At 41.9% G+C, this 18,516-nt stretch overlaps 1 protein-coding gene across 1 annotated transcript; it reads left to right on the top strand.

The window, feature by feature from the left end:
• Nucleotides 1–21: 21 nt before the first annotated feature.
• Nucleotides 22–17,654, top strand: LOC109957905 (lysyl oxidase homolog 4). The gene is made up of 11 exons (XM_020596145.1): nt 22–201; nt 7,051–7,089; nt 7,198–7,405; nt 7,789–7,969; nt 10,066–10,484; nt 10,993–11,155; nt 11,239–11,482; nt 12,409–12,524; nt 12,919–13,055; nt 16,486–16,597; nt 16,710–17,654. The coding sequence occupies exons 1-11, from the start codon at nt 155–157 to the stop codon at nt 16,778–16,780; spliced, it is 1,737 nt and encodes a 578-aa protein (XP_020451801.1). The 5' UTR covers nt 22–154; the 3' UTR covers nt 16,781–17,654.
• The last annotated feature ends 862 nt before the right edge of the window (nt 17,655–18,516 follow it).

Genomic DNA, 18,516 nt, shown 5'->3' with positions numbered 1-18,516 from the left:
TGTTCGTTTGGAAGAGGCTCGGCTGCGGCCTGTGCTGTCCAGCAACCATGGCGGTCTGGTGACAGAGGGGGTTCTGGAATTGAAGCATGCTGGGAAGTGGCGTCATGTGTGTAGCCATGGATGGGACCTGAGCAGCAGCCGTGTTGTCTGTGGCATGTTAGGATTCCCTGCTGCAGAAGCGTTTGACCAGAACGCCTACAGGTGAGTATGTGAGAGTGGACACGGCAGAGTGACAGAGGAGGACAGAGATAAAAAGAGATCGCCTAAGTGCCTCTGTGTGTGTATGTGATTACAAAAGGGATGGAAAAACGTGGACTACAAATCCCTTCAGGGATTAGGTGGCCTCATGCATGGATTACTCTTCCATCCCTCAGCAGTAGAGGCTAACCACAACTGCTGTCATTAGTACAAGTACACTAAGTTGGCACGACAGGTCCAGTGTAGCATTAACCGAACCTGGCTGTTCAACAAGCCTCAGTGGCTGAGTGGGGCTTTGCACAAATTTTTAAAATAGCCCCAAAAAGTATATTATTAATGTCAGATCCAGACTGTAAGATGATCATCATCATCACGGTGTGTATCTTTACAAGAATCCTCTGTTACATAGTTTTTAATCTCCTATAATTAAGAGACTCCCTGTGGCACTTTCTGATGCAGTGGAACGTTTAAGGATTCACTTCTGTTGAACTTCACTATCCACCATGGAGGCAACAAGAAGAAATCAAATTAAATCTCACATTTCTGGCTCTTGATGGCGTCTTTTCTGCTATCATCAGGTTCCCTTTTATTTGTTTTTCTGAAAAGTGGCTCCTATAATTTTCTGTCCCTATTTTAATGCTGCTATAATCAGCTGTGATAGGAAAGTTATATGAAAGCTGTAAATAAGTGCTCATGGCACATTACTCATTAAAAGGGAATGTAATTACTCTACTAATTAATAATTAGCAAAAATAATGTGCTTCATTAATTGTTACTCAGTTGTCAACACCATCAAAGGTGCCTTTAAAAATTCAGATCCTCCAAACCAGGGGTTTTCAACCAGTGGTCCGCACCCCCCCCAGTGGTCTGCAAAAGCATCGCAGGTGGTCCCTGACCATGCATTCAGTGATCTAGTTTCACTGTAGGAATCTATTTTGTTACACTCTGTCCACCCCACAGCAGTGGTACTCAGGTTATTTCATAATTAGAATGTTTGTCCCTGGATCACAATTAGTTGAAAACCCCTGCTTCAAACCCATGTGTTACATCTTTTGTATTTAATACACAGACAAAGCAAACAAGATGTTGCAGTTTTACATACAGGCAGTACTGACCATCCAGCAGCTAGTTTAGCACACAGCAGCCCAGAAGTACCTCAGAAGTGGTGACACACCTTCCAACTCTAAAAACGAAATGAGTCCTGAATGTACACGTGAGTGTGGCTAACATTTGGCACATCAGAATACACACAATATTTAAATAAGACAACTTTGGAATTACCTGCAGCCACAGTTCTCCCCTTTTAGTAAAGGCTACCACCTACCCTGCACCTCAACCATATCCTGGATCAGCCTGCCCAGTGAACACAAAGAGACCAAACTGATATAAACCCTCCATTAAACTCTCAGTAAGACCGCAAACAAGCCGTCCCTGTTATCAAAGTAACAAAACATAATCCCTTACTACTCATTCCTCATTGTCAGACACAGCAGGTAGCTGTTTTTCCACAGAAATGCTCCAACAACTTATTAAAAGTTAAGGAAAAGGACTTTACCACTAAAGAGCCAGATATTCAGGAGTTTGGAGGAAACCAAAACTTCAAAAAAGGTAAATATTAGATGTAAATTTATCAAGTGTCTCCACATCAGCTGCATGTATCTGTTAACATGTCAAAAATCTGTTAATGGACATTTAAAACTGGTTATATAGGTTTTATACTGGTAGTAGAGCATGTAGACAGAAAACCTCAGAAACATGTTTCAGCTTTTCAGAAAGACTGTATGAGAGAAGCCACTTAAAGAAGAGGCAGGAATTCAGCTCTATTTGTTTTATGTTTTCATAACTATTTTATTGTCCCTCAAATACAAATCATTCACTATGTTAATATTGCCAGTGTTGATTTTACCTCCATAAATTCAAGTAATCTGTTTACTTTAGCCATAAATACTGACTGAAGCACCTACACAAACCTTCACAGACCTTTCACACATTCCATCAAAACCCCAATACCTCAGGAGTTACACACAAACATGCTAATACATCCCTCCATCCATCGTCATCATACAGCCTGTTACAAGGCTTTACAAAAAGAACGTCCAAGATCCATGTGCACACACACAAATAAACTAGCAAACACATTTTTGTGCATATGCAAACACAGCCCTCTGTGTGTCTGTCTGCCTGCCCACAGAGGTCTTTTTATGGCTACGCTGGCCTGCCCTGCACCGTCTGTCTGTCCATGTCGCCAATAATTACCCCTTGTGTCCTGCTTTGCTCAGCAGGAGACTGTAGGCTGCTTCTCCTCAGCTGCCCTGTTCAGCACCACGGCCATAACCTCGCAATGAACATCTCTGTCCCATAGTCTCTTATGGCTTCTTCAGAGCTGTGAACATCAGATGCAATGTACATTATTGTTGTGATCAATGTATTTTTTTACCCTTATTGTCCTCAGTGGGTGCTTCCTTTAGGTTGACGAGACCTTTCAAGACAAAAATGGAGCAAAGGTGTTAATCAAGCTAACTTTATAAATCTAATGTAGACAACGACACTTAAAAATATCTCACTTTTGCCTGAAGAAACATTATATCCCATGCCAAGAGCCGGCCGGCAGCTTGTATAAAGACTGGACCAGGCCAGAGAATGTTGTTTGTTTTTTTATCAGCCTCCACACAGCTACATGAGAGGTGAATGGTGCATTCATTTTTGTCCAGTGGTAAACAGCTGAGGGGAACAGCATGCTTTTTTTTTCTCAAGTCTGATGGTCTGGTGCTTTTGAAAATGTTTCCTCTAGAAATTGTGTCAAAGCTATCCTACTTAGTGACAGAAGGCATTTTAGCCCCTCTAACTGTTTGACTCTGAGGATGCCAGTGTCAGTCTGCGCACCATTTTGGTTCAGACTGAAATATTGCAACAGCTTTTAGAAGGATTGTCATTACACTTTGTACATGCCACTCACCAACACCCAAGAGATTCTGATTTCACTGAGATTTTCACTCATTTCATAATATAATAGACATCAAGTACTTTTGGTACTTTAAGTGTATTTTGATGCTAATACTTTTGTACTTTTACTTAAGGAACTTTTGAATCCAGGACTTTTACCTGTAACAGAATATTTTTTATACTGTGGTATTGCTACTTTTACATGGGTAAAAAATTTGAGTACTTCTTCCACCGCTGCTGAATACAGGTGTGCAAAGATCACTCTATGACTTTTACTGCCCTATGAAAATGTTTGAAATTGAAGTTGAAGGTTGAAACTGTCGTATATCTCACACACAACAGCAAAAAAGTGACAGTAGGTGTTCTTCACCATGACAGTAGTCACATGACATCTGCCTGGTGCTACCCGTTGTGCTGACAGTGCTCCATGCCTGCCCTTCTTTGGGGCATGTGTCCACTTGAACAGCTTTAATTATGGTCTGAGAGACCTTCCAGTCTCGACTGACCTGCTGCAATCCTTCTGCTGTGTCAGCAGTTCGTTCTACGGCTATGCGGTTGGTTTTTTCAGTGTGGCTGCCTTTGTCTCTGCTGGTTAAGTTCTTCAATGTGTTTTTCAGATGTTTAAATATCCCCTTACTTAGCTACACTTGCAAAAGGCAATTTCCAGCTCTCTTTTATTATCACATCCATGCTCTTTGAGGCTGACTAACTTTTCAGATCTCATTTATTTTCATCCTGTTTCTCATTTCTCCCCTCTTTAGTTTCTGCCTTTTTAAGGCCATGTTTAATACATTTGTGGTAATTATAATAAAACCCACATTTCATCATTATGACCCCTTTGAGTTTTCATTCCATGGAAGTTGATAAGATGTCTAACAGGCTGTTTTGGAGTCATTGTGGCAACCTGCTGTCTCCTGAGTGAGCTGATTGTTCCAGTCAGGCAGTTTTGCATTCATGCAGTATAATAACAGGTTATTTTTGCTTTCCTGACAGTCAGCTCTCTCCAGTGTGGTTTATGGTATTGTGTGGTCAGAGTTGTGTAAAAAACCTGGGATTGAACTGAAGATCCTGAGAAGTGAGAAAGTCTTCTCGTGGTTAAAAGGCTTCGGCCGAGGTGCTGCGGTCACAGCCTGTCTGTTGTGTTGAGGCTCGATGCTGTGGTTCAGTTTGCTTCATTTGAATCACCTTATTAGACTGAGAGAACATTACTCAGCGCCAACCTGTGTCTCTGACTGGACAAAAAGCATTGTGCAGAGTATTTAGAGCTCATAGAGAATCCATCACCTGCAGTGCTTCCCAGCATGTAGACATAGCACTGGGTTATGACACCAGGGGTTTAAGGTGTGTTGTTTGTACAGAGACATAGTAGAGAATGTTGATATGTAGGCTACGTGACTATTTCCATGTCCACTGTGCATGAACCAACATGCTACTGCTTGAGTACAGCAGACACTGCCAAGCAAAAAAGGCAATAATATGGTTAGCAACCTCCTCACCCTCCTCACCCTCCTCTAAACCATGATCTAACACCGCCTTATTGTCTGTCTCACTTATTTTGATTTACCACTGAAACTTTTAAACTGCAAACACACATGTACATACACACAAGCAGATAAATAAACACATATTATCTGGCACAGTTCACACATACATATCCTCATTTACAGCACACAAAAAAGCAATTGGATCTTCCACACTTTATCAACATAACAAGAGATTTATTCTCAAAAGCCGGCTGTGTTTCTACACCAGTTTGGTCGTTTACTGTATACACTATGTATGTGTCCTACTAACACACAGAGGCAAAAGCATTCCTATTATACCTGCTTCTAGTAACTGTCAGGTTAAGTGAATAAGCTAAGAAAAGAAAGACAGAGAGAAGGAAAGAAGAAGAATGAAAAAGGAGGAGAGAGAAAAGAAACAAAGTAGGAAAAGTAAATCATATAAGGGGAAGAAGGAACAAAGAGGAAAGAGATAAAGAGAACGAACAAAGAAAGGAAAGTGGCTTAATGGAAGCTACAGGAGTAAATAAGGCTAGAGGCAAGACATACTGTATAAAGCAGAGAGAAATAAGGAAATATAGTAACTGTAGTGTTTTATCTCAAAATTTTGCAGCTAGCTATAACTATATAAAGTGACAACATTTTTCTATAAAGCATACAATAATGTGAAGATGCTTAAAATTGGAACTTAGAGCTGCACTAAACTATATATTTATGGTAATTACAAGCTAAATGAATATGTGTAGTGTGTTTGTTCAACCTACAGAGAATTGTCACCCACCTCTGCACTTTCTCAGCTCATTGTTTTCATGAGGGACAGTGTCACTATTGAGGTTTACCCTCACAACTTTCATCAGAGTTACATCCCCACTGTACAGTGCCCCAAACAACACACAGACATTAGCAACTAGCTGATAAACATAGTGGCGTATTTAGAAGCTAAAGAGTCATATATTTCCCTCAGGAACTGGTAGAGACCAAAAATAGAGCTAAAAGAAAGTGAGCATTATATTTGTGGCCAGAAACATGATCATGTTACTCTGTAACTGCTGGAAAAGTAGCAACTGTTTGCTAACATGTTTGCCATATCATCTTAAAAAGAGTTTAAAGATTATTTTAGGATATTTCCTTTTCAACTACAATGCAGAGAGAATCAAGGATTTATTCTTTGCAGATTTCACCACTTTGAGTCTGTTCATTGTAGAAGAAGAAGATGAGGCCAGCAGTCTGGTTGTCTAAATTACATCTCTTTACTGCTGGGTTGCAGCAGAAATCTAAAATAATAATATGCTTGTATGAAAACGGAAATTTTACTGTGAAAGAAATCATAATTTATATATGTTGTTTGCCCTTCTCTGCTCAGCCTGCTCTTGGGTGAGTTGTGGTGTTCCATCCAGTAGTTTCTTGAGCTCAGGGTATTCATTGTGGGTTTCCACCCTCGCACACATTTCTCCTCTAATGGTGGGACTGGGGATAATAACCTGTAAAGTGCTGGGGTTCTCCTGGAGAGGAAACATCTCCCATTTTAGTTTTAGCCAAATATTTGATTGCATCATGAATCTGACTGTACGGTAAACTCTAGTCTGGTCTATACTTGGTGTTTGGACTCATTTAATTCAGGTACATTCATGAAGGGTGTCAGTCATGCTGCACCTGTCTGTGGTCACACTTGCTGATGCAAGTGGTCAGCTCTAATGCACGTGTCTGTGTGTCACAGAGGGACACTTCCCAGACTCTGCCTGGTTTGTGAATCATTCTTTTACTGAATTCTCACTTTTGTTTTATTTTAGCCCTGGTGTCGGGGGGATCGTTTCGTGTATACACAGTTTCCCTTTAGAATTTGACTCTAGTTTAAGGTAATACCCATGAAACGAGATGCATGAGACACAGCTTATAGAAAACCCTGCTGTGTTTGGCAGAAAACAGCTTCTCATAGGAATTAATGGCTATCATGGTTTATTCATATTTTTAGATTTTTTTCCACATGGATTCCCGGCATCCACTGTAGACATATAGACAAACACTGAAATGGAAGAGCTAAAAAAGCAATGACAGGAAGGTGGTGATTCAGGAGAGAAAAAGAAAAATACAGTAAGGAATGTATGTGATCCATCATTGTAAGTCTAAGTGTTGTATGTGGAGCCTATGTTTATCTATAAGCACACACGCCCTTTCCAGCATGTTGTGTCTCCTTTATATTTACAGTTTTTAATGTGTGTTTATTCAGGGTTCAGGTAGACAGAATGGAAGAGTAGGGATGCCAGGGAAGAGACAGCAAATGACTATGGAGGAAAGAGGAGACAAGGCAGGAGGGAGGTGCACAGGAGGCGACTGTGGGAGTGCATTAGCAGGGTGTTTAGTATATTCGATGTAAATGCGATGTGATATGATGCTTTTTGTCTTTTAGGAAACTGTGGGACTCAAAGCTGGCTGATCCATCCTCCAGGTAAAACCAGCATAAGCACTCTTTTAACATAATAACTGTCAATCTTATGCATTATGACAATCATGCATTTGCCCTGTGAATTCAGTTTTTTTTTTCTCTCCAACCCAGACTAAGAACACAGATCAGTAAAAAGGCCTACTGGGTGGAGAAAGTGCAGTGTCAGGGTGTGGAGACCTCACTGTCACATTGCCAGGCCCAGCTGTCCCTCCCCAGGAGCGACGTCCCATGCAGGGGCGGCATGCATGCTGTAGTCCGCTGTGTCCCAGGATCCCAGTTCACACGCTATGGGAGAGCTCCTGCACCACCTGCTGTGCCGGTCAGTCTGGAGGAGGAAGTCAAAAACGAATAATTATAAAGCAGTATGTTAAAATTAAAGGAACCGTTTGATATTGCAGAAAATACACGTGTTTGAATAAGATAAGAAGAAAAATAGCACTCTCCTGTTGGCTATACATAAAAATACAGTACAACCAAGAGACAGTTAGCGCAACTTAGCTTAGCTTAGGTCAGCTGGGGCTCAAATCCGGGACCTTCTTGCTGTGAGGTGACAGCAAGAAGACCATTTCATAGTAGACAAGACACAAGACAGTTTAATGCAGCTAAGCACTAGACAGGCTTAAAATGTCTAACATTTCCAGGGCAAGTCATAAACTTCTTTTAGCTCTCTCTCCCTTTTAAACTCTCCCTTCTTCCCTCCAGCCTGTTGCTCGTCTGAAGGGAGGGCCTCGGCTTGGGGAGGGCCGTGTTGAGGTGCTGATAGAGGGCAAGTGGGGCACCGTGTGTGACCATCTGTGGGACATCACTGCAGCCAGCGTGGTCTGTAGGGAGCTGGGCTTCGGGACAGCCAAGGAGGCCCTCACCAAGGCTCGGCTGGGACAGGGTAGGGTAGAATGCATATAACCATAGTCACACATGTACTGTAGTGTACACAGTGTGCTGCTTAAAGGGACATTTAGCTTTACTCATCGTAACTTTTGCCTGATTAAACTATAACCGGGTCTAAAGAGTATAATAAAGACCCCTCACAACTGATCTGGTTATCAGTTATGTGATAACGGCGCTGACCTTGAATCAGTTCAGCGTGCAACCTGAGCAGGATCAGTTTAACTCAGTGATCCTTTAGACTAAACACTAAATGCCTGTTGCTAAAGGCGGTGCTCCAAAATTCGTGGCTCTGAGCAGACAAATAAACGCAGGGAAAATGTTTACAGCCTCACTTCTACTTCTATCAGAGAAACTGATTGTTGAGGAACTCGACCCATGACCAATTATACAAGTATAAACTATGCTAGAAGGTTACAGCGACCAACAATGGCATGTGTTGTCAAAATAAACGTGTTGTATGTGAAAAGTCAGCACAGCTTTGAAAACCAGGATGTCAAGTAATCAGCACTGTGCACGATCAAACATTCAGAAAGACTATTATTTGGATTATTTTGGTACTGCCTTTGTTGTGGGCGTGAAAATATGGCCACTAAATTGTTGAGCAATAATACAGTGAAACATTTTCCTAGGAAATAGCACAGACCCCTTTTTTTCCCCCGCTGCACCTCTGCAGTAACTCAACAATCACATTCATTTCTTCCCTTTATCTTTCTGCTCAAATGACCACATAGCTCTAATAATGGTGTGTGCATTTCCTTGTGTCTACTTTACTTAATGAACTAATTCTTAAAAACCATTTCAGCATTACTTTTAGGGCGGTGGTGCTGTAATGCGTGAATAATGAACATGTTAGAAAGTAGCATTGTGGCTTTTAATGCCCAGGGACCATTTCCCAGAGTTGTGTGAACATACATTGATCAGCCATAATATTATGACCACCTGTCTAATTCAGTTTACATAGGAGTCAATGTGGCAGTTGGTCGGCACTCGTGTCACTCTGCAGCTCACTGTGCATCTTCTGTGAATCCATTTGCTTCCACAGTTCTACTGTCAGGAAGAGCACAGATGTGTCTACAATTCAGTGAAAAACTTATGTAAAAGGAGTGAAAATTGCAGTCGTGAGGATGTTAGAGAGAATTGTTGAGACAAATCCAACAGCCTCACCGCTCTAGGTGTGATATCACTACTACAGCCCCTGACTCTTTCTCTTCAGAGACCAATGTACAATATTTCTCATTTTCAACCAGTTTAACAAAGATTCAATTAAATATTAATCTTTTAAAAAGTACAAATGGAAGTTAAAAGTCTAATCTACAGTAGGTCATCCTCATCATCAGTGAGCTGTGGGCGTCCATGACCCTGTCTCCAGTTCACCATCTGTCCTTCCTTAGATACTGTTGGTAGGTACTAACCACTGCAGACCAAGAACACCCACCAAGACCTGCAGTGTGGGAGATGCTCTGACCCAGTCATCTCACCATCACAGTTTGGTCCTTGGCAAAGTCACTCAGATCCTTACGCTGCCCATTTTTCCTGCTTCCAACACATCAACTTCAAGGACCGAATGTTCACTTGCTGCGTAATACACCCCACACAGTGACAGGTGCCACTGTAACAAGATCATCAGTGTTGTTCACTTCACCTCTCTGTGGTCATAATGTTATGGCTGATTGGTGTATAACATATTAGAGATTAATCTGAGCATTACAGGAGATGTGTGAAGGCTCATGGGTGGCGCAGGCACAGAACTTGAAGCTAGAGTTGATGACATCATTAGCTATTTAAGGCCAAATTATAGGGCTTTTTAGGCCTTAAGCCGTGGCCTCACACACACATTTTGTATCTATTTTGGTTTATAAAGCATGTCCCTGGTGTGCAGTACAGAGTGTACAATAAAATAATAAAGCTCTCTGGCTAAGTTTAATTTTAGGGCCACGTCAGAGGTCTCAGTCATGCCTGGGCTTTTAATCTCTCTCAGGGGACATGTGTGGCTGCAGAGCCATCAAGTTGTATAGACTTTTATGTAGTGTATGTGTGTGTCTTTGCCCACATGGAGATCAGTGAACTGATGCTCCACACCCTTTTCTGTAGGTACCGGTCCCATCCACATGAACAGTGTCCAGTGCACAGGAAGGGAGAAATCGATTACAGAGTGTCACTACAGACCAGTGCCACTTTACAGCTGCAAACACAACCAGGATGTAGCAGTCCGCTGCAATGTGCCCAACACTGGCATGCAGGCCACAGTGAGAAGCTCACACAAAAACATGACAGCATATTCACAGACAGACTCTAAGCAGTATCGCTCACAAGAAAACACTTTTTCCTGTCTCTGCGTTCAGGTGCGTCTGGCAGGAGGCAGAGAGCCAGCAGAGGGCCGTGTAGAGGTGTTGATGGAGGTCGGAGGAGCAAAGCGTTGGGGCTCTGTGTGCAGCGAAAACTGGGGCATCAACGAGGCCATGGTGGTCTGTCGACAGCTGGGCCTAGGCTTTGCCGCAAGAGCTCATCAGGTAAGCAACAGAAGACAATATGTTGATGTGGTTTTTGCATGTTTTCTCTTCACTCTCTCCTCTTCTGCTTCTAAGCTTTTGCCTACATTTCCTGCTCTTTCTCTCCGTCCTGCTGTTTGGGTCTGTGCTGTATTATTACCAAGGCCTCGGGTAATTACAGGCTTCCCAAACGTCCACTTCCAGTGCACTGAAAATAAAAGAGGGAAAGTGAGGTGAAGAGAGATTGGGAGAATTTCACAGAGCAAACAACCGAAAATAGAACTGTGCATGGAAAGGGCAGAGTGAGTGTGTTTTGAAGGGGGCTGCTGGGAACATTTAACAGGCACTTTTAAAATCCTGAAAAAGAATGGAAAATGTGCTAATGTGTACTGATACTTCCTATAAAGTGGGGTGTTGCTTATAGCAGAGGCTGCTATTTGCATTCAGCTCTGACATTTTTTCCAGAACTGTTTTAAAGAAAGGCACAATTGAGCTGCGTGAATACGTCCCTTCTTGTGTGTCTGTGCAGGAGACCTGGTACTGGCCTGGTTCTCCAGATGCTGCAGAGGTGGTGCTGAGTGGCACTCACTGCATTGGCACTGAGATGTCTCTCCAGCACTGCCGCAGAAACACACATGTGTACTGTCCCAGAGGAGGCGATGGCAGGGCTGCAGGAGTCACGTGTGTAGAAAGTGAGTCCAAAATCAGCAAACACTTAAATCCATATTTGTATTTGTTGTGCGATGACTGAGAGTAAATTGTGAGTCTTATGCAGCTGCTCCCGATCTTGTGCTGGATGCCCAGCTGGTCCAAGAGACAGCCTACCTGGAGGACCGACCACTCCACCTACTGACCTGCGCCAATGAGGAGAACTGTTTGTCCTCCTCTGCCGCCAGGATGAGCTGGCCCTACGGACACCGCCGCCTGCTGCGCTTCTCCTCCCGCATTATGAACCTGGGTCTTGCTGACTTCCGGCCCCGGGCCTCCAGAGAAAGCTGGGTGTGGCACCAGTGTCACAGGTAAGACTGGGAAGATGAGAAGAGAAAAGTTCCTGAACCAGAAATTCTTAGTGTTTCCTCCAAGCCACTGTATCACTTAGTGGCACTTTAAGGTTTTCATTTGAACCATCAGCTGTTCGTGTTATACCTTCAATCAGGTAAAGAGTAACTGTGGTGATTTTAGCTGCTGCAGAGTTTGGGTGGGAAACCAAGGCTGCACAACCTCCTCCATGGCACAGCAATGGCCATCATTATGAAGTAAAAGATGCATTTTACAAAAAACGCAGTTGCTACAAGAGGTGGAAAAAAATAAATGTAGCAAAAAATGAATGGAAATTTAAGATTTGGTGAGAGAAGGATCACCAAGGGCAGTGCAGTGTTATTTTTGAGATCTGGACTATAAATAACCAAGCACACGTAAGAATCTGTTATTTAACGCAATAAACACAATCTTTTATCCTCCAAAATGATGTTTACAATAAACATCCTCCTCATGGTCACCCAGTTGTTACAGTCAGGGCCGTGACTGCACTCAGAGCAGCCTGGCTTCTTATCTCAGCGGTTGTGGTTCTGTGTCCCAAAACCAGAGGCACAACTTAGTGTCTCTCCCCAGCCGCAACCCAATCACTACCTCCTCCAACCAGCAATCACATGGTTTGACTTGCAGCTTTGGTAGAGTCTGTTCTGGGAACAGTTCTGTATTGAGAGAAAGAGCAACATTCAGCTGATGTCTGTCTGCCAACTTGTGTTTTTATACGTACTGCAGGTGTTTCTTTGACACTTTTGCAACAACATAACATGATTTATGTCAGCTGTATTTCAGTGATGTACATGACACTAGTGAACAAAAACAGCAGTGAAGTCATTACAGATCATTCTCAGTTTCTTTCTCGAACCATTTTTGCCTCCTTCATGTATTAACCATAACATCCTTGCCCCACTCTCAGGCACTACCACAGCATTGAGGTGTTCACCCACTATGATCTGCTGACCTTCAATGGTACCAAGGTGGCTGAAGGTCACAAAGCCAGTTTCTGTCTGGAGGACACCTACTGCCCCGATGGTGAGACGCCTTACAGATTAAAGCTGCATCAGTCTGCTTGTTGAGGGAAATCTGGAAACAAGAGCAGCACTGTGACAAACAAGAGAATCAAAAATGCACAAATAAATGTGCAACCCAGAAATCCCATAATGAGCATTCAAAGTCTGCTGTAAGATCAGAAGCCAAGCCTATATTTTTCTTGGCTTCACAAAGCCCAGGCAGCTTTACGCAGCGTAGATCCTTTCTATTCATTTGAATGTACCCAAAATAAAATCTGGTTTTTAAATCGTTTTGTTAGAATGTCAGCCTGTTGGTACAAATTCAAATCCACAACAGCCGACAGTGAAGACAATTTACACAGCATATTATTCTTTTTTAACTGTCCTCATATGTTTCCAACTGTTTTTACCTCCAGGTCTCTATAAGCGGTATGCCTGCTATAACATGGGTGAGCAGGGTATCTCAGTGGGCTGCTGGGACACATACCGCCACGACATCGACTGCCAGTGGGTCGACATCACAGATGTACGACCTGGTGAATACATTTTCCAGGTCAGTTTATTGTTACAGACATTTCTTACTAGCATAAAGTGCTTCTATTATACAGTACATTGTGAAATTGTTAGTAATCCATACCTCAATCTTCATGGTGAAATAACATAATGATATTTCCAAAACTCTTACATCTGGCATGACAGCACAAAAATGGGCTGTTATTTCAACATCTGAGGGCACACATGAGATAAAAGCTATGATAAAACAGACTGTAATTTGACCTAAATGACTGTTGGTTGTGTTTCCAGTCTTTCAGGTGTACAGTATGTATGTAGTTTTAGGGTGTGTGCGTATTTAAGGAAAGTGAATGGAGTCTGGATTTATATAGAAAGTAGACCTGCTATTAGTGCACTCTTTCAGAAAGTAGGGACTTATTGGCATTGGAAAACCTCTGTCAGCACTTTACATTTCTACACAGCGAGTTTTGTGTTAGAAGGCTGAACTGGTTCATGTCTCGTCTGCTTCTAGACATCCAAGTTGCTGTGGTGACCTACTCATCTGTCCTCCTTCTCTGTCATTTGTTTTATTTTTACCTGACAGCTAAGTAGCTGTTTACAATTTCAGTTTTTTTTTGACTGAAATCAAGATGTTTAAGCTTGATGAGCATGGTGTGTGTGTGTGGACTGTATGTAAACTACATGAAGGAGTGGCGCTGCATGAGCCTGTGCACATATGACAAGCCACGTCTTGAGAGATGAAACCACGTACGTGTTGCCACGACAACGTGACCCAGCAGTACTTTGTGGTTATGACTGTGGTGCAACAGTAGTTGAGCTGCTCATAAATTTGTGTAAGAAGTGAGAGGCTGAGGGATGCTTGCTCATCTGTCATGCAGCTGGGTGTTTCTTTGAGTCTTTCCCAAGAATCGCAGGGTAGCAGCCATTTTTAGGACCATACATTTTAAGCGATGAGTCACATCCATCTCAGCAATCAAGCTGAGGTGGACTCCTGATTTCTCCATCATATAAAAATCTGCTGCCCAAGCTCAGAGAGTTTTATATGATAGTGACAACCTTTCATTGTTCTGTAAAGCAGGCTGTGGGCCCTTTGTTTCACATCTTTATGAGAGCTTTTAAACAGGCATCAACTGCCACTGACATAATATGGGTTTTACACCAGGTCTATAAAATATGGGCTGAAATCATTTGCTGCTCCCAGCATGCACTACTAAGAAATATATGAAGGTTTTGACCCCAAATGTTGCTTAGAATTTAATGCAAAGGTATAATTATGAATATTTTACATCTTAAAAACTTTGTCTATAAAAATCTAGAACCACAAAATTTATACTCTATGTAAAAGATGAAACGGGGTAGCTTTATTAAATATGTGGTCAGATTATCTGTTTGATGTGTGCATCAGGAAAATTCATTTGTGTTCTTTTCTTGTATATGGGAGGCAGACAGACAGGGTGGAAACAACAAACCATGACAACCAATCATGGCTGCAGCCTAATGATAGGCTGCAACTTAAATGCAAACCCAAAACTGTTATCTGTCATCTCTGAGCCTTTTTCCCTGCATAGTGATAACAGTGGAAAATGATGTCATGCATCGCTTATATCCACAGTTTATATGAGCCATATAGAAAAGGGGAGTACAATAGGCTTCTCAGATAAGCCACATGAAATCAAATCAAATAAAATTTTATTTGTATAGCGCCAAATCACAACAAAAGTAATCTCAGGACGCTTTACAAAGTAAGGTCTAGACCTTACTGTTATCAATATTATTACATAGGGAAAACCCAACAAATCCCCCTTGAGCAAGCACTTGGCGACAGTGGGGAGGAAAAACTCCCTTTAATGGAAGAAACCTCCGACAGACCCCGGCTCTTGGTGGGCGGCCTTCTGCCTCGACCGGTTGGGGTGAGTGGATAGAGGAGAGACAAAAGAAGAAAAGCAACAAGACACAACAATCAAACACTGATCAGGTCGATGTGGCTGGTGACTGCTCATCAGAGACGTAGAGCTCCAAGGCCAGGGCAACCTGCAGAAAGGTACAGGGAGAGAGAGAGGACACACTATGGGAGAGAGGAGACACAAAGTTAGTGATGTGTAATGGTTTTCACCTCTCATCCAAGAGGCTTCATCAGTTCTGTCCAACTGGTGGTGAGCAGGAGGTATTTATCACCCTGGGTGTTCCAGTCCTTTGGTGGCCCACAATGTCCTCTAACAACTCAATCATTAGGGTCCGGTTTTGGTGAGCGTCGTTACCTGTCTTTGAACCCTCACCTGTGGACCGACGCCTGTTGTCCTGGTGGGCATGTTTGGGCAGAGATCTCAAAACAGAGTTGTAGATGGGTGAAAAGTTGTGTCTTAGTCCACCACCCTCATTTAGTGAGGGGTGTTCTATTTGGACAAAAATGAACATGAAACATCTTCTACCTACCAGTTGATTTTTTCTACGTTTTTTCAGCTTACCATGACCTGGATGACTAAGAATCTGTACAGACATGTTGCTACTCACTTTGGGAAGGTACTTAGGAAGTGCTTTGTTAGGATGATAAGGCTCTACGAGGTCTTTAAGATATGATGGAGCCTTGTCATTAAGGGCTTTGTATGTTAGGAGAAGGATTTTAAATTCTGTTCTGAATTTTACAGGGAGCCAGTGGGGAGAAGCTAATATGGGAGAGATATGATCTCTCTTGCTCGTTCCTGTCAGTCCTCTGGCTGCAGCATTTTGGATTAACTGGAGGCTTTTTAGGGAATTATTGGGATATACTTATAGTAAAGAGTTACAGTAGTCCAGCCTGGAAGTAACAAATGCATGGACCAGTTTTTCAGCATCACTTTGAGACAGGATGCTCCTGATTTTTGCAATATTGCGCAGGTGAAAGAAGGCAGTTCTAGAGACTTGGTTTATGTGTGATTTAAAGGACATATTCTGATCAACGATGACTCCAAGGTTCCTCACAGTAGTACTGGAGGCAAGAGCTATGTCATCTAAAGTAACTATATGATTAGACAGCAGATTTCTAAGGTTTTCAGGCCCAAGCACAATAACTTCGGTTTTGTCAGAGTTTAGAAGTAAGAAGTTGCAGGTCATCTAGGCCTTTATGTCTTTAAGACATGCTTGAAGTTTGACCAGCTGATCTGATTCATTTGGCTTCATAGATAAATATAACTGAGTATCATCTGCATAGCAATGGAAATTTATGTTGTGCTTCCTGATAATATTGCCTAAAGGGAGCATGTATAAAGTGAAGAGAATTGGACCTAACACAGAGCCCTGTGGAACGCCGTGACTGACCAGTTTGTGTGGAACATTCATCATTAACATGAACAAATTCAAATCTTTCTGATAAATAAGATTTGAACCAACTTAGCGCAGTTCCTTTAATAATCCTGTCCCATCAGAATGGTGCTTTACTGAACTGTGACTGCATTTACTTCAGCATATTATCTCTTGTGTCTCTTCTTGAATAGGTGGAGGTCAACCCTTCCTTAGACATGGCTGAGTCTGATTTCCAGAACAATGTAATGCGCTGTCGGGCCAAGTACGACGGAGCACGAATTTACATGTTTGGTTGCCACGCAGGTACATATGAGGACTTTTTTCAATGCACATGAATCCTCTGATTTTCAAAACCTCAGCACTTGTCCATTTGTTATTGTGTATCCCACTTCTCTTCTTTGTCTGTTTTCATCAGGCGATGCTTACAGTGCTGAGGTGGAGGACTTGTTTGACCACCACCATCAGATCTCCAGCAACTTTCTGTGAATAAAGGATCATTCAGATTTAAGGACAGAACAACTGTACAACTCCTCACCACACCTCAACATATCAGGCGAGGAAGGGTGAATGACAATGATATATGCCAGTAGATATAAAGATGAAGGCCAGAGGGAGGAGGGTGGGAAACTGGGATGGGTTGAGAGGGATGTAGGGGCTTCATACAGAAATGACTAATTAGGATCCCAGGATTGTCATCAGCAGTGACTGTCCCCTGTTAGAAAGTCAAAGAGATGTAAGAAGGCCTGTAGAAAGAGGAAGACCAGTGTAGGTTGTAAGAAGCTTCATGTCACCATAATATAACGTAGAGTAGTTTACAACTTTCTAAAAAAAAAATCCCTTAATCAAAACATAACCACAGTTAACAAAGTAATGACATGAAGGCACATGAGAACAACACACCCTTTACTATTACAGTACATCACCAGACTGTCGGCCATGTAATATCAACACAGACTGTCAACAAATCTATGTACTTGCTTCCTGTGCTTTCACTGATCACATTACATTCCAGTGTTTACTGATCCAACTGTGTGTTTTTTGGTTTTGTTTTCTTCTTTTTTGGAATGAGAATTTATTTTGTGGTGCTATTTTGCCTTATTTGAATAAATATTGTAATGTATTGCAAATGTATTGTCATGTATAGTTTTATATTACCTCTCTGGAATAATGTTGTTTAGGTCTCTAATTTATGCAAAAGTTTACTGTACTTTTGAGTTTAAACTTGTCCCTGTGTGGCTGTGTTTTGTATTGTTGATTTTATTATGGTCAATATTTTCACTTGTTTGTTCTTTACCTGTTTAATATCAGTACAGCCAGATGAGATCTGGTTGTACCACAGTATGGCGCCTTTAACAGTACATGGTAATGGTAGTGGAAGAATAAATGTCAAATTGACAAACTCTATGGTTATTGGAGGCATGATTATTTGACTGCAGGGTTTTCTCATGCAAAACAAAGATAAAGGTTAATGTTACAATCCCAGCAGAAGATTTGGGGAATTTGATAACTTGCTAAAAGGCAACAATTCCCCTAGATATTTAGTAAACGAAGAGCAGCTTAGACAGTTTAGGCAGGTGGGCTAATACAGTGTGATAGTCAGTTCACAGCAATGTTCAGACTCCATTGCTCTCCAGCAGACTTTAAAAAAGATCGAAAGAGGTTAAAGTTCCAGCAGTGACTGAGTTTCCCATCTTTCTCCAGGGAGCCTGAGCTAACCCATGTTTTATGGTTCTTTCCGAACTCATTCCACTGTTGAACATATACAATAAGTGGAAAATCTCACAGCTACCCACTTTACATAGCCTATACTAGGCTATGCAACTTACTTCAGTCTTTTTTTCCCTTTTACTAGTTTGAGAATAATATAACTTCCATGCTCTACAAGTAAGATGACAAATTTAGTTATACAAAGTACATCAACAAAATGAACATCAAAAATTCAGTTTCAGTGGCAGTGGCAGCAGCACGGTGTGACGGCTACTGTTCACTGTTACTCTGACAATAACTATCACTAATCTGTGGCCTATTAAAAACAAATCTTACTCCATCCTAAAGTGACAAATGGGTCCCTGAATACATCATTTTATTACCATACCTAGACCTGTTGATAACCTTACCATTAGGCTGTTTCAAGCCATTGGTCCCATGATTAAAGCTAAACTATTTTAGTCACTACAGCTACAAGTGCAAGTATAGGATGATGCTAAACTTTTTAACTATTG

This window comes from Monopterus albus, unplaced genomic scaffold (assembly GCF_001952655.1).
Source record: "Monopterus albus unplaced genomic scaffold, M_albus_1.0 scaffold29.1, whole genome shotgun sequence".
NCBI classification, from domain to species: domain Eukaryota; kingdom Metazoa; phylum Chordata; class Actinopteri; order Synbranchiformes; family Synbranchidae; genus Monopterus; species Monopterus albus.
The sequence above is the reverse complement of the archived record's forward strand: the minus strand, read 5'-3'. Positions and strand labels throughout refer to the sequence as shown.

Excerpts from the sequence above, each read along its gene's own strand:
- LOC109957905 (XM_020596145.1), top strand. The coding sequence starts at position 155 with ATGTTAGGATTCCCTGCTGCAGAAGCGTTTGACCAGAACGCCTACAG. Across the intron at positions 12,525-12,918 it reads GGACACCTACTGCCCCGATG|GTCTCTATAAGCGGTATGCC; the intron begins GTGAGACGCCTT and ends TTTTACCTCCAG. Across the intron at positions 13,056-16,485 it reads CTGGTGAATACATTTTCCAG|GTGGAGGTCAACCCTTCCTT; the intron begins GTCAGTTTATTG and ends CTTCTTGAATAG.